A 23,093-nucleotide genomic window follows, 5' to 3' on the forward strand; every position below is an offset into this window, starting at 1 on the left:
TCATTACTAAAGGTCCTTTGTATCCTTATACTTCAATTTGGCTACATCCCACAGTCCAAAACATCAATTACTAAGTTCTGAATGTAATAAATAGTAGATAATTCATATTAACAAAAAGCAAAAAAATGGTAAAAATTTGTTTAAGAAGACTCCAGGGGATTTTGTGTTTTTCTTAAATAAAACATCACAAAACGTTCATTAAAAGAGATGTCTATTTTAATGTCCAAAGATAAATGGAGTGGGGAAGGAGTCATTGCCAAATAGATGCTTCAGAAATTACTGAAGATCAAATCAACAAAGGACTACATTAAAATTATTCTAAAGAAGAATGGCAATCTCCCAACAGAAAATAAAGATGTCAGCAAACAGTTGGCAGATTACTACTGAAAATGATATGTTTCAGAAGCACCTGTTATGGGTCTTTCTATGGGCAACCCATACAACAGTATCCTCAGACTGATGACTAATTAATGCCCCGCCCCCACTCCAAGGGTGTACATTGTCTGAAATGAAATTATACAAGTCTCTAGCATCTATTTAAAACCATGACCAAATAAAAGCTCCATTGGTTCAGTAGAAATTTATCCATTATATGGATAAACAAGAAAGTAAGCTGGAATAATTATCTGCTCAATTTATTGAGACAATAACCAAAGTCACCAATGATGATATTAAAACAATAAAGTTAATTATAAATACTCTTATCACTTTAAAACATATATATTGTCCTCAGAGAAAATATTTTCAGCCAAATCTCTACCTGATATAAAACATTTTACAATCTATGCATGTGGTAATGATTTTTTTTTTGTTGTCCAAAATCTTTAATATAACAAGGAGAAAGGGAATTAGTTTTTGTAGCCTCGGCTGGCACGGCGGCCCCTGGCACGCTCGAACTTTCGGCCCTTGGATCGGACATATGGTTTGGTGTGGCTGTGGGGAGTGCCTGGTGCCTTCCCAAAATGCCTGTATACCTCTCGGCCCTTTCGGGGACCAGACAGCAGGACAGTGCCCCGGCCCTTGGGTGAGCTCATGGCCAGCTGGTCAAAGGTGAGGATCTTCCCACCAGCTTTGAGGATGCGACTGCGGGCATTGCTGGTAACACGAAGGGCGCAGACCTTCAGCTTGGGAACATCCTGGATCCTGACATCATCTGTCACAGTCCCAACAACCAAGGCTGTCTTATTTTCCCGGCCAGGCAGCTTCATTTTCCTGATCATGCGGGACAAGGACAAGGGGGGCCGGTTGGTCCGACTTATGAACAGCCTTTTCAGGACAACCTTGTTGAAAGTGGAGTTGGTTCTTCGGGCCAGGAACCGGTAGAGCTTCACTAGCAGCCGCAGGTAGATGTCCTGGCTCTTGGGCTCCTTGCGCCGGACTTTGCGGTCCTTGTTGTGACGGATGTCGACTCCCATGCTCGCGCCCTACCAGACACCGGCCCAACCAGGAAAGACCCGTGGTAATGATTTAAAAACATAATTTAAAATATTTAATCTATTTCTTCTTTGCTACATTTTGTTAAGATTTAATAGAATTTAAGAAGTAAAGAAACCCCTTATACTTGTCCCACGTCTTGCACATGCTTGTTGAATGACTTTAGGCAAGTTATTTAAATTTGGGGCTTTAGATTAATGTCTGAGACTATAAATTGCACAGAGGATGTCCTCAAATTGACAGAGGGATTTTTCTCGCTTTATACCAGTGAAATCACAGGTCCAGCCCTTGTTTCTGTCCTTAAGGTCTATATCTCCTATACCAGAATTTTTAATACTTTTGTCTAGACATACAAATGACCCTTAGCATGCTGTCTCTCATCCCTCTCTTTTGAACTCCACACCCTCCTATTTTGGTAAGTTCATAGCTAACTGCTCCCTGGTGAATTACTTAAGAATTGCTCATCTTCTCTTCCTAAGAGCTGAAGGTAGTGAGAGGAATGGAATATTTCATTTCTATCTTTTGAGGCTCCTAGTTCAATTAATTTCATCTCATGAATAATTTGTATGTGTATGTGCATGTATGTGTACTAATATACTATACTAATAAATTTGAGAGTGGGAGGGCAGGAGAGAGATGGACAGAGAAAGAAAAAGTACACAAAATATACCTCCTGTGTCTCTCTGTCTCTATCACTTTTCCTGTCTCCTTTAACGTCTCTTTATCGGTCCTCAGCTTCATCTAACCTTCTCACTCTCTCCAAATCACCAAATGAAATTTACATTGATAAAACAATACAGTTATCCTGATTTTCTGTTTTTTGTTTTGTTTTGTTTCTAAGGAAGTGCTCAAAGGAAGCAGGTCCCTCATGCAGTGCTCTGACGTCCCATTCAGAAATCTCTCAAAAGGCCTTTAAGTGCTACTTTTCTGAAGGCATTAGAATATGAATAAATTCTAAGCATTCCATTCAATTTTGTGTTATAGTTTCTTTAATTTCTAGTATTGTGATTAAATTATGGTCTCTCATTTACATATGCAAAGAATCAAAATAATTTTAACATTGCAGGAAGTGATTTGGTTAGACTGGAAGTCCTGAGTCCTGGATATTGCTTCTGGCTGCACCACTAAATATCTATGTAGCATCAGGCAGGCCCTTTCACCTCTCAAGGTTTTGGTTTAATCACCTTCAAAATTTGAAGGTTGGATTTAGTTGGTTCCTAAGGTCTTTAAGTTTTCTTTCGCTTCTGTGATGCTATGAATTACAACTAGACTTTTATGGAATACTTGGGGAACCATTATTCTGTGGTTTCTATGGAAAATGTGTTACAAATTTTAAACAACCGACTTACAAAGAATCTTTAGAAAGCAATCTCTTTGCAAATTGAGAATTATATGCTTTTTGTTTTAATTATCCCTATCTCAAACACCTGTGGTGCAATATGACATTTGGCTACAACCTATGATTATATTTAAGAAATATTTCAGTGCTTACTCTAATCATGCTTGCTGTGCAACAATCAGCAGCCTAAGCAAATTCTAGCCTACCTTAATGCACACAAATTGACATCGCAGTACACTTTGGGGAAAGGGTCTGCATACATTCCACTTGTACTAGTATCTTGAGCTGTCATTTTAGACATCTGAGAAGCTGCTGCCCAGGATGCATTCCTGGGAGGACTCACATCCAGTTTCTGTATGACCAGGTGTTATTGATCAAGTATGTTATTACCCTCAAGATGAAAGTACCACTGTTAAAGTTTTAATAAATGCTTATTCTTGCTATCTGCCATGAAAAAACTATAAGCAGAATTCTTTTACACCAAAATAGAATCTGGTTTTAAAAGGAAGTCTTGCTTGGCTTTAAACATCTCTTGGATCCATCCCCTCCTCTCCACTTACACAATTCCAAAACCTCGGTTTGATCTCTCACTACCTCTTGACTACATGTATCGTAGTAGCCTTTTAATTGATTTCCCCTCTCCAATCCATCCCCCATACATCTATCAATGTAATATTTCTAATGCACAGATCTGACCTTTTCTTTCTGCTGCTCAGTAAATTCCAGTGTGTCCCAATTAAAATCAAATACAAACACATCCAAATAGCATTTAAAGACTTTTACAATCTGGCTCCAATCAGTCTTACTGTGGATTACTGCTACAAGTAATTACTGCTACTGATACAAGGTTTGCTTCAGCCACTGACCTACTTCATATTCCCCATATGTAACATGGTATCTACACTATCCAAGTTTTTGAATAGGCTATTTGTTATGGCTAGAATTCAGTCCTTCGCTGCCTTTGTTTCTTAGAAGTCACAGTTTCCTTCAAATCTCAATTCAAATTCCACCTATTTAGGAGTCCTTTACTCAGGCCCTTCAATTGCTAGTCCCAGCTTTCCATTACGTCTTCATCACCTCTCACCTAGATTTATATTCAACAAATTTATAAAATAAAGAAATTGTCTCTAAATTGATCGCCCTGTGAATTGTTAATGTATTAATGCAATGGGAAGATCTTTCCCATCCATTAATAGTCCCATGTGACCTACCTGAGTCGCATGAGCCTGTGGTGGGAAGAGCTTGCTGAATGGGTGGAGCAGGAAGGGTGGAACAGAGCTGAGAGGAAGTGAGACAGAGCAGTTAGAGCTGTCAGAAAGAGAGACAGAGCAGCAGCTAGCATGAGTGAGAGAGGGAGTGATTTTGCCCTTGTTTGTGGGAAAGCCCTAACAGAGGGAAGGCTTGGGGATGGTGGTGCCCCCTGCGTTGATAATGTGTACAGATTTCTTTGTTGCTATGATGGATTTGGCTTTTTGGTATTGGGATCTGGCCGTCTGGTGTTTGCATAAATGTTTTGGTTTTGCCTTCAATGAAGACAGTCTGTTATATTTTGCAATTCAGAACTGCACGGGCATATTCATAGCAGCTGGGCAGCTATGAGTATCGCCTGGGCACTACACCCTGCCACATATCTCTCCATTGCAGTTAATCCTTTACACTGCTGCCAAAGCAATTTTCCTGAATGGCAGATGTGACCATGCTTTTTCTCCACACAATGAAATCCAGTGGTTTCCTCTTGCCTCTAGAATCAAATATAAATTCCTTTGTTTAGTTTTTAAAAGGCTAAGTAACATTGCCCTAATTTTCTTTTCCAGTCTCACTAGCCATTACTTCTCTTCCTATAATCTTCAATCCAGCCAAATTGCCCTTTTCTCTTTCACTCACACAGAATATTCAGTCTCCCTTCTTACTACCTTAGCACAGGCTATCACATATGCTTGGAATAAACTCCTTCCTTTAAAAGATCTCATAAATTTCCTCTTTCTTTAAGACCACGCTTGAGCACCACCCTTGCATGAAGCCTTTTCTGATCACCCCAAATGTTAGTGCCATCCATCCCCAAATATACCATATTTAACACACACATATAGCTATTTATATTTATAATTATGTAAACATCTTTATACCATGTGTATACATATATTATTTATTGATATATATTTAGATAATAAATACATTATTTATATTATGTGTATACATATGCATTTACATATATATGTGACATATACGTACGTGTATGCATATATTTTACATTATTTGCTTTATATGTAAGTCATCCATATGTTCATATGTACTTATCTTTCACAATACAATTCAGACTTATTATGAAAAAGGATTTTTTCATTCTTTGTACTTGTTTCATTCAGAATCTGACATATAATAAGTTTTAAATAATTGTTGATATGTTTTTATATTTATACATATTATTCACCTCAATCAAATGTAAGCTACTTGAAGACAGGGACTACTTAATTATTTTTGTTGTCCCCCTCCCCCAAAAGAAACCAACCAACCAAATAAACAAATCCTAGTACCTAGTTTATGTTCTATAATACAGCAGGAATTTAATAAATATTTGTTGATTGATGTCATAAAACTTAAATCAAACAGGCTGGATGAAGCAAGAGGTGGAATTAAGTTTGCAGGGAGAAATAACAATCTTAGATATGCATGTGATACCACTTTAATGGCAGAAAGTGAAGGAGAAATATGAAGCCTCTTAAGGGTACCAAAGGAGAGTATAAAAGCTCACTTGAAGCTTAACACCAAAAAAACCTTAAGATCTTGGCAACTGGTCCCATCACTTCCTGGTAAATAGAGGGAGAAGAAATGGAAGCAAGGTCAAAGATTGCTGCAAGCAATGACTTCAGTCATAATATTAAAAGATGCTTGTTTTTTGGAAGGAAGGCGATGATAAATATGGTCAGAATACGAATAAGCAGACTATATGGTAGAAGCCAACAAAGGTCCCATATAGTCAAAGCATGGTAGAAATGCATGGCTATAAAAACTGGACTATAAGAGAAGCTGAGTGTCTTAGAATCAAGACTTTCAAACTGTGCTTCTGAAAATGACTTCTGAGAGTCCCTTGGACAGCAAGGAGGTCAAATAAGTCAATACTTAAAGAAATTAATTCAGGCTATTCATTGGAGGGTCAAATACTGAAACTGAACCTTGGCCACATGAGAAGACAGAAAGCGTTGCAAAAGACTGATGTTTAGAAAGATTGAAGGCAAAAGGAAAAAGGGACAGCAGAGGATGAGATGGATAGATTGTATCACGGCAACAATGAACATGAACTCTGAGAAACTTCAAGAGACAGTATAGGATAGAAGGGCCTAGTATACTGTGGCCCACAGGGTCACAAAGGGTCAGACACAACTGAACAACTGAACAACAACATGGATATGAGGAAGATATCCTGTTAAAGAATATTGTGTTTATAGACATATGTGTCTATGTATATACACATATATGTGTATATGAAATATATTTCACAAATATATATGCATATATATACATATTTCACAAAGAATTCCCTTTAGTGTAGTAAAAAAGTGGAGAAATTGTCAAAGTATTGTTATAATAAGATTATCCTAAAAATTGCTAGCTATGTCAAATTGATACTCACAAATAGTGTGCATAGTAGCCATTCATTCGACTTTCATGTTTAGACTTAAATTACATATATATATATATATATATATATATATATATATATATATATATATATATATATATATATGGGGTATATTACTTTGATGTCTTTCAATTCTATAAAGATAGACTTGCTACGTAAAACACTATGATGCAAAGCAATTGCATTATTGGCCAGAATCATCTCTGTGGACTGAAATCCTGTGGCTATTTGTATGATAGTTGCCACAGAAATGTCTTCAGATGAATTTTTTTTCTTCTTACCTTTCCATTTCTCAGTAGTCAGCCTCTCTCATCTTTTTGATTGTCCTATCAGAGATAGTTGCAGGCATGTGCCACTTGACTCCTTTTTAATTGTACCATGCACAAGGCCAGATTTGGAAGATGCTTCCTTGAAGCTACAGACAATAAGATTTTGCTATACTTTCTTTGTCCTTTGGAAACTTACTTCTCATATGGATCCCAGTGGAAGAAGCCAAGGCACCTAGAACTCATATTCCTTGCCTCTTAGTTGGAAGGGCAGTTGGAAGTGTGAGTAGCAGAGGACCATATAACTCTCTGAGTTCATTTCAGCTTCTACCATATTCAAAACTCAGGGTACTGGAGGTACTCAGAGGTCACTTTTACATCAAACTTAGCTTCTAGCCATGGACCATACTAAGGAGAAAGGTCAGAAACAACTCAGTTTCTTCTCTGTTTGGGATAGAGGAGAAAGAGAAGGTGTCAGAGGACATATTTATATTGGATCAGCTTCTGATATCTTCAGGACCATAAAAATGGGGAAAAGGGCAAAAAATTATTTTATTATTTCACTAGATCATATCTGAGACTATTTTTCCCATTTATTATTTCACAAACCCTTTTAGGTTCATAACAGTAGTCCAAGGGATTTGCGCTAAAAATTCTTTAAGGCTACCGTAAGGAGGAAATAATTGCCTAATTTTGTAACAAATATTATTTTTGTCTGTGACAACAAGTACGTGCATGTTTGAAACATTGTAGTTTTTCCTTTTCCCTGAAGCAGTTTGTAACTATCGTAATCAATGTGCACAGTGACTTTGGTGTTCTAACAGTGATTGCATCAAATTCTGACTAAGACTATTACACTAAACTCTGACCTCTTCTGACTAAGCACAAGTTCTTGCAATTTTTCACCTTGTCATCAAACATTTCCAAACCACCACAAGGGTTAGACATTCAAGCACAAAATGATTCCCAAGGGATAGAGTGACACATGAACTTACCTTTATGTGCCTTTTGTACGCTGAACCAGAGTAGCCCCTGCAGTCCCCTCTGTTACCCTGTACCCTATCAGCTGTGTAATCACGTGATCAGGAATTTCCATCTCTCCCCTAGAGAACTTGAAAAAGTCATCTACTGTTTTTTCCATCATATATTTGTGAGAGCAAGCATTTTTACTTTGTGTTGTTTTAAATACAAATGCAGAAATAAACTTGATGCAGAACCAGATTTAATACTATTTGTCTGATGTTAAGCCAAATCTTACAAACTTTGATTAAAACAAAATAGTCGAACTTAGAACTTAAATGTAAACATATTGTTATTATAGTATGTTAATTTTTTCTATTCTATAGTTTGCTTCATTAAAATTTTATTTATATTCAACAACATTTTAAAATAAAGAAATTTAGTATGAAGTCTTTCAGATAAAAGTAAGCATATGAGGACTTGCTGGATTATTTATTTTAATTCTTACAGAATGTCCCACAAAAATGTTTATAATTGCATTATAATTAATTTTATACTGGAAGTTTTCATAATTATAGGCAGAATAAAATTGCATAATTATAAGATGTACATTTTAATTTGGAACTTTTGGGAGGAAAATTTATCACTATAGTTATTGTAAACACTTAATTAGTAAATCTAAAAGAATATTATGAGTAGTATATTAGCTTACTCTTGGAGTTCTCACCATGTTTTGTTGTTGTTGAAAGGGATTGATGAAACCCAAAATTTTGAGAACCACTGTCCTAGACTATAAAGCATAAGGACCTAGAAATACGTTTCTCCTTCTGAGCTCTACAGTGAGGGAAAATGTCTGAGAATCTGTGATTTCCAGCTGAGAATAGAAAAGTCTTAAGGCTCTTTAGTGGCCTCCCCGTTCTAGTTCCTGTGATGAGGGGATGGATACTATAATAATTCCAGCCATTTCAAAGCCAAGACATTTTCAGAATTTAAAATTGTTTGAACTGTACAAAACAAGTAGTTGTAGCAAAACATAAACATTCATATTAAAAGTTTTTTTAAGATGTAAAAACTTGTAAGTTTTATAGGTCTGTAAGGTCTGGAATTCCTCTGGCTGGGGAACTCTGTGCCTTCCCAAGGGCCAATATCACCATGCACTGGGATATTCTTGGCTTCCCTAAACAGAGGAGTTAATTTTATACCAAAGAAAGAGGCCAGGAGATCCAAATTGATTATACGTATTAATTTAATCAATTGGGTTACTTACGTTAGGGACAGCTGCCAGACAAAACAGTCTCAATAATGGATCAATCCCCACAAAGACCCTAGGAAAGCCCAGTGGTAATTATAGGAAACAGACAAAGGGAGCAGGCGCTATAGAGTACATCACTACTGATTGGTAGATATTTTGGGTTTCTGCTTAGTAATGAGCTCATTTCCAAGCTTGGGCATTAAGTCAGTGCTGTTGGATAAATGTCCAAACACAGGGTTGTGTACTAGTCGTGGTATCTGAGTTATGACTTTTGCTGGTCACAATATCTGAGTTCTGCTTCTAATCAGTCACTATGTCCAGGTTCTCATGGGTCACAGTATCTAAGTTATGACTTTCACTTCCTACTGTGTTTTATGTCTTTTCCCTAATAAAGATCACAAGGTCAATAAATTTATTTTAAACTTGTGTGAATTAATTTGTATACCACTGTGGATGGGCCTTACCAATATAAGAAAAAAATTTAAATTAGTTTGTAGGTATCATGCTATGCCAAATTATTTAATGCTCAAGCACAACTTAATAGAACCAGACAAAATATTCATAAAATTCATCTGGATGAACACATTAATACTTTCAAAGGAAATAATTTTTAAAAATAGGAATGGCAATGGCTTAGTATTACCAGCTCTCAAGCTAGAATATTAGCAGCTATGATCAGCACTATTTGGGAACAGTTAAATGTTGAACAATGGAGTATATTGTGTAAGAAAGACCCAAAGGGGAAAACAGTAGCAGTAGCATAGTGTTTGACAAGGCAAGGCAACAAACAATGCAACAGTCATTTATTAAGTGCTTGCCACATGCTAGGCACTATACTAAAGCACCAAGTTTACAAATATGGGCAAAAAGAATGGAAACACCTGCCCTGAAGGAGTTTATATTCTAATGAGGGGGAAACATAATGAGCAAATGAAAAGTGGGGGTTCAGCGATATAGAGTAAGGAGAAGGTGTCCATACCATGAAATGGTAGAGAAGTCCAGAGGATCAAAAGCATAGTCGGGAGAACAAAATGGAGACACAAAAAGGAACTTGAAGACAGGAACAGGGCACCAACATGATAGAAGGCAGTTCTAGGGTGAGAAGGTCCCAGGCACTGAGGAAAGTTCTGGGATGAGAAGGCAACTGAGTTATGGTGGCAAAATCCATAAATTCAGAAGTATAGCCAAAATAGAATGAAGCACCAGCCTGATAAACACAAATATACAAACTACTGAGGTTAAACACTATATATGCAACAAAACTTCTGGGAAACCTTAGTTTGGCAAAAATTATGATTGGACTAACATTATGCACCATATACTACAATAAACTCCAAATGAGTATATAACCTAAATATAAAAGGTCACATCATTAAAAAAATTACCAGACTGGAAAAATATATCTTGTACGTGTAAAGTAGTATTTTTAGATAAACAATGGATAGAAAAGGAAAAGAATAAACAATTTCAAATACTTAAATTTTTTAAGTTTTCACACATACAGATCCAGAGAAGATAGAATAAACATTACAAGGTAGGGAAAATCTTAAATAAAATATCTCATATAAGAGATTTTTATGTAATATTTGTCTATGTAGCAAATTATTATAAATATATAAGAACAAAAGCCAACTTTCACTCTTCTGGGCCAGACTTGACTCAGACCAGTTTGTTTGGGGAGGTTCACTATAAAAACAAAATGAAGCACTGGTATAACATAAAACCAGAAACAAAAATATGCTTATTCAATAATACCATGGAAAAGATATTGAATAAAGATACAGCATCGGTTCAGTTAGATGAAACTTCCCCTACCACTGAATTTTGAGTGAGAGAGCATGAGGTTAGAAAGGTGTAATGACTCACATAGTAATAGGAAGTCTGCCAAGGCTGATGGGCCCTCACTATCTTTGCATTGGGACTTTATGCTTATGTGACTGAGAAGGAACATGAACAATTTGGACCTTAGTTCCCTGAACCAGCAAAGTCTTAAAGATAGTTTCATTTCCTTTTTAGGAAGTTAGTCAGTCAATCAACAAGCATTTATCAAGTCCTCACTAAGTGTGAAATACTGTGGAAAGCACAAGGAATACAAATACAAATAGAAAGAAAGACAGCCATTACTCTCAAGGAACACATTCTTTTGGGGGGAGACTGTACTTAAAAGGAAGCTGTAAAAGGTGGTGGGATGAAGCTACCCAGGACAAGCTACAGCAAGTGGCAAGTCCAGTAAACACTGGAGATAGTGAGATGTGTCTGACTTATGTGCCCTCCTTAAATGGCAGTTCTGAAAGAAGCTTTTCAATTAAAGAGAGAGGCCTCAGAGGTTGAGGGTGCTTGCAAGGTATGAATTCCAGGGCTGGAGCAAGCTTCCAGGGTGAAGAGGACAAGGTAGAGAGGGTCAGGTGAGCAATATGGCCTGGAGAGGACTGAGAGAAACTAGCTAATGTGTTAGGGACCTTTCAGTCTTCCTTTTGCCAAGAGCCTCAGGCAGCTTAGTAGTAGATGTTACTCCTACCAAACCTGCAAAATAAATAACCAATGTTTATGAAGACAAAAGTAGAAATTCAAACCATCATAACAGCCTTGTGGAAAACAACAATAACAAATAAAAGACAAACAAAAAACCTCCAAAATAAGTAGGTAAAGAAACATATATTAAGTAATTACTGTGTGCCAGGCACTGTGCTAAATGCTATATACAAATATAATAATAATAATAATAATAATAATAATGCTTTTGCTCAAAGATCTTATTATATTCCAGTGGGAGAAGATAACACATAATAAAGAACTGAAAAGAGGATGAAGGGGAGAAGAGAATGTTCCTACACAGAGTGAGTCCAGCAACTCGAAACCACAGATAAGAGACAGTTGATTGGACCCTTATCCAAAATGGAGGTATTAAGAACTTACCATGGGAGAACTAACATGGGAGAAAAGGGCTAAAGTATAGAGAAGTTTCAGAAGGATAAGGAAACTGAAATATGATGCTAGAAGTCTGGAAAATCAGAAACACAGAATTGCAAAGATGTTGTAAGTTCTTTGTTAATAGAAATGGTTTTATTTGAGGAGGAAGGACATTGATACTAACGCAAAAAAGCATCAGTGAAACCTATATTTAAAACAAGAAAGAAATAGATGTAACTGGGGTTTTTCTGGGCATAAGAAGACATGGAGGTGACTTGAGGGGACTTTAGCGCATGTCCATATTGCCTAACAGGGCAGCCTCTATATCACTATCCATGTAGGTAGGTATAGTCTCTTTTGATTGACTGTCTTCATCTTTAAAACTATCCAGACTGAGACCTTTCCTTTCTCTAAGCCATTCTTTCAGCTTTTTTGGCTTCTCCTCTGTCCTGTGCACTCCTTCCTTAATGCACAGCATGAATCCCATGAATTAAACTGGTAAGAAGGGAAGAATTTCCTTCCTCTACTTCCTCTTTTGCCCTGGCTCTGAAAATTGGGACTGGGTCTGTTCATTTCTTTTCTGTGTGGTTTGTCCTTCCCAATTTCCAAGGACCATTTAGTGATGCCTACCAGGCCTGGGAGTTTGAGCCATAGTGACTTGGAAACAGGATTCTAGGTGGGATGGTGTAGCTAGCTAGCCTGGTGGGGAAGTCTTGCCCGGAGCAAAAGGAGTTTGGATTTCAAGCCCAAGTGTCAGTTTGTACTTGGAACAGGCACTGTGTGCTCATAGGAACTGAAATAATGAACCTAAGTGAACCTGATCCTCTTCCCCTCTCCAGAGACTAAGGTAGGGCACCTCCACGTTGGAGGTGTGTGTGTTTGTGATGATAACTTTTGAAGCAAATATTTATTTGTAAAACCCAATTCAATGGCTCTTATGGCTAAGTGGAGCTGGGGTACGAAGGAACGCCCTCTACAATTGAGGGAACAACATCATTGGGGTCTGTAGCTATTTGTAGAGAGCCCAGACACCTCGAAATCCCTTACAGGTACTAGAAAACTCTTGGGGGGAGGTGAAATCTAACCTCTGGTCTTTGAGGCAGAGAAGGTCACACCAGTCAGTACGTGGAGTGGAGAATTTCATGTGGTAAACAAAGTGAATACAGACTGGTGATAGGTATGCTGCTTCCATAATTCTAAGTGAATACAATGTTTTTCCTTTTTTTCAAATTGAAAAGCAAATCAAGGTACAATTTTTATATGTCCATATTTTTTTTTAGAAATAAATGTATCATCTCTTTAGTCTTATAGAGAAAAAATGAAAGACAAGGAGGAAGGCAAATCAAAAGTTATCCTTTATGTCAATTCTTTTAGGAGCAACCTGGTTTTGGGGTTTCCAAAAAGTAAAAGATGGGTTCTTATGAAAAAAAGGTCAACATTGCCCTCCCTTTTTTTCCTTAGACAAAACGAACAAAAATACACCAAATGATCACTGTTTGACTAGAGCTGCAGAGGGAAATAGGAGCTGTTTTTCTCATCAATGAAATATCATTAAAACTTAAACATTTTCTTTCCCAGCAACTTTGACTCAATTTCCATTTTAAAAATAAAAACAAAAACCAAAGCCTCCTATTCTTCAACACAGCATTTACTCAGAATTGATAGCATCCAATTTTAATCTATATTCATGTTTAATATTTGGTAGATAGAGCAGATAGACGTAGGTCATTACTTTTTCAGCAGGAGACAACACATTTGGATATTGGAGAATGATTAGTTGCTAGGCTATGCTTGTTAACATTCAGACTTTTCAGTTAAAATTACATTTGCATATTTGTACCCATTGCATATTAAGGATGGGACACATTTCTTTGTTGTTTGTTATTGACGTTGTGGTTCATTTGTTGCTTTTTCCCCCATCTAATACCATGGTCACATTTAAACATTCTTTCCCCGATAATTTTCTCAAGCTGTTTTGGCTTGTTTGTTTCCAGGGGCTTTAAAATGTAGCTCATGGTGGGGGGGGCGGAGCCAAGATGGCGGCTGGTAAGCAGGGACTACTGTGAGCTCCCTACCGAGTCCCTCCAAAAACCTATAAAAAATGGCTCTGAACCAATTCTAGAACGGCAGAACCCACAGAACAGCAGAGGGAAGCAGGGCTCCAGCCCAGGACAGCCCGGATGGTCTCTGGGTGAGGTCTATCCCACACGGAGCTAGGAGCTGGGAGCTGGGAACGGAGTGGAGAAGAGCCCAGCCTGAGCAGCGTGGAACAACCAAACTTGGAGTCGGGCGGATGGGGTCCCTAGTGCCCTGATTCAGCGAGCTGCAGCAGTTACCAGACTCCTCGACCCACAAACACCAAAGACTGTGGAGAAGGTTAGTGGGAAAAGCTGCGGGACTGGAAGGAGTTCACGGTTCGGCTTCCATCCCCCCGGGGCAGCGGAGGTGGGGCAGCTACAGTTGCTGCTGCTTCTGGCCCCAGGCCCACCTGGTGGGAGGAATTAAGTGGCAGATCAGAGCAGGAGTGCAACAGCCTGCTGAAGATCTAAGCCCTGACTGGGCTGGGGGTTCTTGGGGAAGGAGTAGTGCTGGTGTGACAGAGCTGGCACCTCCCCCCCAAACGTGGAACATAGAACTCATTAGTCTACAAGCAGTCATACCCCACTGAAAAACTCAAGGGTCAAATTAGTTGGTTGGGAATATGGCCAGGAAGGGAAAGCACACCCAGATTCAGTCTCAGAGTTTGGATTCTTTCTTTGGTGACAAAGAAGACCAAAACATACAGCCTAAAGACAACAAAGTCATAGAGCCTACAACAAAAGCCTCCAAGAAAAACATGAACTGGTCCCAGGCCATGGAAGAGCTCAAAAATGATTTGGAAAAGCAAGTTAGAGAAGTAGGGGAAAAATTGGGAAGAGAAATGAGAAGGATGCAAGAAAACCATGAAAAACAAGTCAATGACTTGCTAAAGGAGACCCAAAAAAATACTGAAAAATACACTGAAGAAAATGTAGCTCATGTTATTCTATTATTATTATTATTTTGTCACATTATCCTTTATTGTAAATCATTGTTATTCCCTTATTTTGATTTTATAAATCTTTAATTTTCTTTTTTACAAAATCCTTTATTTTTGTTTAAAGTAATTTTTTCAAAGCCTTCAGATGCAAATATGAAATCTTCACTTCTGAGACAAGGTACAAAGGGTCAAAGAATGGTTTAAGAAGCCATCACACCTCTCTTTGAAAAGAAATCATTTATCTCTGTACTGACTGTTCTCACGTATTGTGTTTCACACCTGTTGTTTTCATACACAAAAAGCCATAGTTCATACCATTTCATATTTACAAATCACAGCTCTTGGTACAGATATCACACCACAAAGACAATGACACAGTGTGAGGTCAATTACCAAATGCTTCTAAACAAAAGTGCAATCTTAAAATTTGTCACAGATCCAATTCTTTCTGAAAAAAAAAAGTCTTGGGAAGCATTGAGACAGCAAAGAATGACTAAAATTAGTTTTCCTTAATTGCTCAAAGTTTTTCAATATCCTTTTCAAATTAAAGGACACTAACATTGATTAAAACTGGTTAGGAGGGAGTATGTCAGCACATGACTGCAGAGTTTTCACTATGATGCTTCCCAAGAAGTCACAAGGAAGACAGCATCTACCACCCAGTACTTCTGGTCTGAAGCTGTTTGTCTGTGGTTATAATAGACCACACAGTGACACGTGACTAAAAGTTCACTTAATGAGAACGTTTGGAAGGCAAGGCCCTGCCTAATAGAAGTTCATTTTCTCATCCTCAATGCTCCAAATGAGACTCTCTGTCATGTATTACCAGCTCTATCAAACTAGGCCTCAGAAAGGTCTGTTGAGAAGCAAACACACACACCCTAACAACATGACACTTCTTTGAAGAGCCCTAACAGTCCTGCATGGCCATCATCTCACTGAGCTTTACAACTGCCTTTGTGAGATAGGTATAGTACTTGACAAGGACAATATGAGTAAACAAATATTGGTTTGGGAATGATGGGTCCTGTTTCTCATGCCAAGAAAAACTTTGTGTAGCTTTTTTTAAAAGCAGCTCGCTTTATCATTATTTATCACTTTTATCATTATTCATAGAAAAGAAGACCAGCCCCCTTTGCCATCATTCCTACAGCAGCCCACACCACTGTTTAAATTTCACAGGTCAGACCTACTGGAGGCCTGCTTAACTCAGAGCTAGGATAGCCACACTCAGAACACTTGGGTTGCTAGTCTGTGTACTTGTTTCACCACAAGATCAATGTGGATAACGTGGCTAAAATATAGAGACCAGTAAAATAAGGAGCTGCAAATAAACTGAGGAATAATAGGCCAAAATGGACACAACAAGTCCCTGTATTGATACTTTCCAAAACTGGCTCCACATTACGTGAAGAACAGTTTCAATTCATTCCTTGACAAATCCACCAAAAGGAAACTAACTCCAGAACAGAGAGCAATATGGCGATAACAATAAGAAACTGTGATGTCCAGTAGTGTGCATCCAGTCAATCCCAGGCAAATTCAGTGATCAATTCATACGGAAGGAAAGAATATTGAACAAGGAATTCTCTCCACTGCTTCCAAGTGGCCTCTTTAAAGTCAAGAAGTTTTGTGATGATATCTTCTTTTTCTTGCACAGGGCATATTGAATGGATGAAATGTAAGAAGGTTTCTGCATAATCAAATAAGTACAGATAAAACATTCTGAATCTTGGGGAGCCCTTCAGGGCATACAACAGGAATAATGTCTTGCCTGGGTTGACAGCCTTCTATCCTCAAAGATTCTGTGGGTGTTTTTACTCCTAAAGTTTTGACACACTCCAGTTCCATTATGATGACTTTTCTGTGGTGACTATTCTCTATGTTATATGGAACCTTTGAAAAGTCATCTGTCAAAAGCAATCTGACATTAACTCTTTCTGGTAAAAATTTTTTGTCTACAAAGAGAGGCCCAAGGGCCCAGTTGTTTTAGACAGAAGATGACTTCTTCAGCCTTCCATTTTGCAAACAGATTTGTGAACAAGCAGATCATGCTCTGGTGATATATCAGTAGAACAACTCTGATACTAGTTAAAGGTGTCAGTACTCCAGAAAATATTTCCCTTCCTCTTTGAGGATTTGATAGCCCTGCATTTGAAGCTATAGAAATTTGATTATTCTTGTTATTTGTGAAAGGCTGCAAGACTATGGACTATATCACTGTCCTGCTGAATGTTTTCTAATCTCAATCTTATGGCATCAGGAAATAACCTTTCAGTGGCATTGCTGAGCAGAATATTTACTTTAGGAAAATGTTCCCATTTCTCTTGGCACTCTAGACATTCTGTTTTCTTTGACAACACCCACAACAGAGGCAGGCAATGTTGACAGAAACTGTGCCTGTAATTCATGGTGGTAGGATTCACCAGGATGTCTTAACAGCAGTGGCAAGAGAATTCACTAACAGAAATGTGATGACTAACACCACAGATGGGCTCTTCTTCAGTGCTCATCATGTTGGGTGCAACTAGCTGTACATCTTCCATCTTTTTTTGTAGATTATTCCATACTCTGAAGATATCTATTTCAGACTCTTAAGATCTGCGAGGTATAATTAAATCTCACAGTGCTGGAGCTGGCCCCATGCCGGCCCAAGTATCAATCCCAGCACCCATGGCAGCACTATCCACCCCGACCCTCAGCCACGGGCAGGAAAGACAAATCTTCCTTTATGAGTATATGACTGTGGAATGACTATTGTGTGATTCCTCTTTTATTAATAATTATGATTAAATTTAATTTCCTTGAGAAACAAGACAAAACCCATCTGTGCACAATTTCCTAGAATGATGCAGGAAATTCAGAAGACAAAGAAAGTGATCCTTAATTCTTTGCCTTTTCATCTCGAATCATATGGCTTTCAGTGAGGAAGGAGCCTTAAGTTGTTTGTTTTGTTTTGGCTTTTCCTGTAAAAGGTAGGAAGCCAAAACTACATTTTAACAGCATAGTCATCTACAACATCTGTCTAATTTGTTATAGGCAAACAAACCAGAGCCAGGAAAGAGAAGCCAAGGGCTATCAAGACAAAAAGAGAGTTTTGGAGGATGGGGTGAAAAAAAAAAGATCAGACATGTAGTTGAGAAAACTGAGAGATCTGTTCAAGAAAATCTAAGAATCTGGGGGGAAATACAAGTCTTTGTAGGCCAGAAAATGGAAATATTTGTTTTTTTTTTTATTTTGTTTTTGTGATGGTGGTGGTTTTTTCATTCAGGAAGGACATTCTCCACAATCAGTGAGGTCAGGGTTGAAAAACTCCTTAGGAGAAGAAGGGCAGAGAAGGAAGTATTGGCCAAAGTCCTTGGGTTCTTATACTCAAGACTAGGCAAGAAAGCAGATTCCCAAAGGGCTGAGACCTATCCACTTTTCCAACCCAATACTATCAGATAGATGCTAACATAATCGAGTATCTAGATGATAAGAATGAGATGACTGGGGCAACTAGGTGGCACAGTGTGTAGAGCACCGGCCCTAGAGTCAGGATGACCTGAGTTCAAATCTGGCCTCAGACATTTGGCACACTAGCTGTGTGACCTTGGGCAAGTGATTTAACCCCATTTTCCCTTCCTTCCATAAAAGAAAAAAGAATGAGATGATAACTTTAGTTGTTGTTGTTTTTTGTCCTTCGTTCTGGAACTGTACAACGACATCAGGGAGGTGATGCCATGGCATGCAAGTGAACTGGATTTAAGTGAGGGAAGGCTGTGCAAAGCCACCATCTTCACTTTTTCCTCCAGAATCATCTGAGATTAGTGGCCAGATATAAATCAGGAGGACTGGAGATGGCCCAGGATGCAGTGGGTGACCTTGGCCTTTTCAAGCTAAGGTCTTTAACAGGTATCAGTTTGACTGAGGCAAAGCCCCTTCAGTGATTAAGGCTTAATAAGAATTGAGACAGAGGAATGGCCTCTTTACATAATCAAAAATAAAAAAAAACATTTTGATCATATATGTATTATATATATATATATATATATATATATATATATATATATATATATATATATGTGTATATATATATATATATATCATACATTTTATATATGTGTGCATATATAGATCTTTTATATTCACCCCAAAACTCACTTGGCCCCTAGGAGACATTGGCTCTCCTAATATTGTATGCCCTCATGAATCTCCTAAGTTTGTACTACCCTCTCCAAGCAAACTTTGTGCCACACTGTCTTTTAGTGCTACTCAACTGCAATGGAAAGTTGGCTAGGGCACCCCAGTTAATATAGATGTGATCTGACTCTTCCCTTTTGCAGGAAATAAGAATATCTTTCTTAAACCGATATCTTAGTGTTCTATGTTAATTTTTGAACACAGAACCAGAAGAAGAAGGTGAAAGCCTGTTATATGTATTATCCCTCCTTGCACCACAAGTAAAAATAAAGTTGGTTGATGAGATTGGCAGTGAGAAACCAACAGAGATTATAAGCTATTCAAGCCCTAGTTCTTGTCAGTGAAAAATCAGAGCAGTTAGTATATAGTAGTTATAGGCTCATGGAAGTTTATCTAGGTTAAGACTATAAGCATACCCATAATAAGGGATTGGAATCCCTAAATAGCATTCCATGGAAACTTTTAAAAGTTTTCCTTAACCTTATAAAGACCAAACCTGTAGAAAATAATCTAAAACGTAAGAAAATGATTGCATTTGAAAGTTAAAACTTTGTTTAAAAATCAAAGAAAAAACATGTAAAGAAAGAGCAGAAGAAAGTAATAAATTGGGCCTGGTAAGATTAAAGGAAGAGCAGGGAGTATTAAGACAACTAAGACAGCAGGAAGGAAAAGAAAAACAAAAATACTGGAAAAGAAAGGAAATGAAATAGAATAGACACAAGCTAAAAGATGGTTAAAGAGGGGCAAGGGAAATGCATTAACCATCTTTTTTTTTAAATTATCTAGTATTTAGGCCATAGGCAAGAATACATTCACTAATTTGACTGCATATTATCATGATGAAAGGCAGCATAGTGCAGTAGATGGCCTTGTAGTCAACGAAGACATGAATTCTAGTACTTCCTCTGAGATGTCATGGCTGTGTAATCATGGTCCTGTCACTTAACCTCTTAATGCTCCAGGCAGTTCTCTCAAAATGTCGAATATTATAAATTGATGATCTGAATTATTGGGAGGTTTTCCTCACTGGGAGTTCCCCATATTGATGAAATCACAGGCCCAGATGCCCAAAAATATTATAATTATATTTTATGCATTTTATAATTATTAGTCACTGGAGTTTCAGAGTGTATTGATTTCATTAAAAAACAGTGTGTTGATTGCCACTGTAGAAACTGAATTTTATAAATTCTTTCCAAACTTAGAGATATATTTAATTATCTAAAATGTCACCTCTCCAATTCATTAATTTATTCTTCAATCTGATTTCCTTGTATGATAATTCCATAGAAAGATATTCTACTATGAATGTTATGATCCAAATAAAGCATTTGAAAATTAATTCATCAGAACTATTCAGCAAATGATGACTCCCAAATAGATGACTTGGAGAGTGACTGCAAAAAATATAACATTTGCTTTAAATGACCTTGAGCTATTGTCTGTTATATTAAAGTCAATGGCATGCATTGTACTAGGGGTCACCCCATGGGTTCAATTAGAGGTGCTCATTGGAAAGAAGTAGTCATTTGCCAACATCTAAAGATAAGACTGTACTGTACTATATACCCTCTTTCAGTTGATTTAGTCCTTAATTTAGATTTGTAAGTAGAGAAGAATCAATCAATTTTAACCCAAACTTTTCTATACACACAAAAAACCTGTTTTCTGTTTCATGAAGAAAACCTAACAACTAGGATCTAGGATAAATAGCTTTTTAATAAGTGACAACTCATGGAATATATGCATACACACATATACATACATATATACACAAATGCATACATTCATACACATATATATCCATCTATGTGCATGTAAATGTCTATATACATATACACTTAAATTTTTTATATATCTACGTATGTATATATCATCTAGATATGTAGACATAAATGTATATATGAGTATATATCTAGTTACATATATACAGAGACATGAATTTTTTTACCTCATCTATACTGTTTTTGCTGATGAATTTGATGAAAATTTTAGGTTCCATAGTGTTGTATACATTAGAAATTATATATCAAGCAGTTTAACATAATCCTTCAGCTAATTTAAACTTTGAAACTTGAGTTCTTTAAGTTGATGGTTAATTTTTTAAAAGGAAAACAAGAAATAATTCAAGTTGTCAGAGATTTGGAAAGCCTAACCAGAAGGAAAAGACTCTTTATGTGGTGCAGGAAGCTTTTGAATCTATTGGCATGGCCTTTCTACCCCTCCCCCCCAATAATTGCATGCTGTCTTAGTATTCATGGAAACCCTCACTGATTTCTTGTCACTGTCAGAGTTCTGGCCAGCTATTTCCCATGATGACGGAACATTCTCCCAATAGCAATGTTTCTTTCTCTATTAACTATTAGTCTGACATGCCTTCAGACTTATACTTTTCCACCTAGGCTTAGACAAGCAAATGAATATGTTAAAACTGTATATTAACAAGGCAATTGTCAGAATTATTGAAACCACCAGTGGGGGAGGAAAAAGAAAGATATGTTGTTTGCAAACAAATGTGCTGCTTTTGTGCATTTGGGAGAGGAGGGAATAGAAATATAATGCTTCCTGCATCATTTGTTAGGTGCTGTGTAAAGTTGGAACAGACAGATAGCTAAATAATTAAATCATAATATGTACACAAATGAGAGATTCGTGACAATTCAGCACTATAAAGAATTTATTTCCTATCTTTCAAATTACAGAATTCTCAATATTTTCTCTTTTTTGGATTTATTTCATAGTTTTCTTAAAATATAGAAATCAATTTTGTGTACAGAAAATATACTTGTCAGACATCTTCTGTAGGAGCACATAGATGGTTTTAATTTCATATGACCATTGCATATAGGTATTTACAAAATAGGTTGAAATAGATGCAAGCAAATTTGTTGGGAGAGGCATGAACAGTTGTGAGGATAAGGAAAGACTTTATGAAGAAAGGTGAATTTTTAGTAGGGAATGCTTTCCTGGTTATCCCCTGCAAAGACACAAAGATGGCAGATGGAATGCCTCATGAAAAGCAGAATGGCGTGTTTGACTGGACTGCAGTGTGTGTGAAGAAGTGTAATACATAAAAAAATTGGGAAAACATACTGGGGTCAGATTGTGAAGGACTTTAAAGGCCTAACGAAGGAGTATACATTTTATCATAATGATACAAGTTTGCCTCACATAGACTCATTTCTGGAATAGGACAGTGACGTGGTCAGATATGAACTTTCCTAAATACTAGAGGAACTATCCACAGATTGCCAACCATTTTCTTGGACCCTGTAGTACCCTTAGGCACTATTCCTGGCATCCTGTCCACTCACAGAATCTTATATTGTAGAAATCTTTAGTAGTTATCTAATTCAATTTCCAGGACATGTAAGAGTCTTCTCTACAATATCTCTAACAAGTGGTTATCAATCCAGTGTTTAAGTGGATATAATGATAAAGAACTCACTTCTTGCTAAAGTAGCCTTGTCCATTTTCTCACAACTGTAATTGTTCATTAACCATTTCTTCCTCTATGCTGAATCAAAAATTTGATTTTCTGAAACTGCCCCTGCCTTCTGGAATCACATATACCACCAATACCATAAATTTTATTTCCCTTCCTCATGATAATTTTTCACATATATGAAAAAATGCAACTATATATGCCCTGCATTTTCTCTTTTTCCAAGCTTAAAGATAATACACAATCAATTCAATTGATCTTCGATTTATAATTACTTCCTCATATTCACTATTGTACTCTGCATAAAACCACCATAAACATTCCTGTGGAAAACCATGAAATACACATGAAATATATTTAAATAGTCCTCTAGACTACCTACAGAGACAACAGTTGTATTTTTGGCTTACAAACTGGCTCAAAAAAGCCTAAATCCTAGATCAAATACTTTTTTTATATGGTAGACACATTCTTTATTTCTTAGTTTAAGAACTTGGCTTTTCTATCTTCTACTATAAGCCCTTCTTAGATAAGACAGGCATGTTCCACTCCTCCCCAGCTCCTGTCTTATCCTGAAAGGCCATCACAGGAGAAATAAATCACAATCAGAGTGGGGGCTGATTTATTGACTCCTCTGCTTGGCCAT

General features: G+C 37.2%; 1 protein-coding gene and 1 pseudogene across 1 annotated transcript; both read right to left on the reverse strand.

Moving 5' to 3' along the window:
• Nucleotides 1-814: 814 nt before the first annotated feature.
• Nucleotides 815-1,454, reverse strand: LOC118847649 (60S ribosomal protein L18-like). Its single transcript, XM_036756210.1, has one exon. The coding sequence runs from the start codon at nt 1,413-1,415 to the stop codon at nt 849-851; it is 567 nt and encodes a 188-aa protein (XP_036612105.1). The 5' UTR covers nt 1,416-1,454; the 3' UTR covers nt 815-848.
• Nucleotides 1,455-16,050: 14,596 nt separating this feature from the next.
• Nucleotides 16,051-17,366, reverse strand: LOC118847200 (annotated as a pseudogene).
• Nucleotides 17,367-23,093: the final 5,727 nt, after the last annotated feature.

The sequence above is a fragment of the Trichosurus vulpecula genome, chromosome 4, assembly GCF_011100635.1.
Source record: "Trichosurus vulpecula isolate mTriVul1 chromosome 4, mTriVul1.pri, whole genome shotgun sequence".
Taxonomy (NCBI): Eukaryota; Metazoa; Chordata; class Mammalia; order Diprotodontia; family Phalangeridae; genus Trichosurus; species Trichosurus vulpecula.

Coding starts and splice junctions, on each gene's coding strand:
- LOC118847649 (XM_036756210.1), bottom strand. CDS start 1,415: ATGGGAGTCGACATCCGTCACAACAAGGACCGCAAAGTCCGGCGCAAG.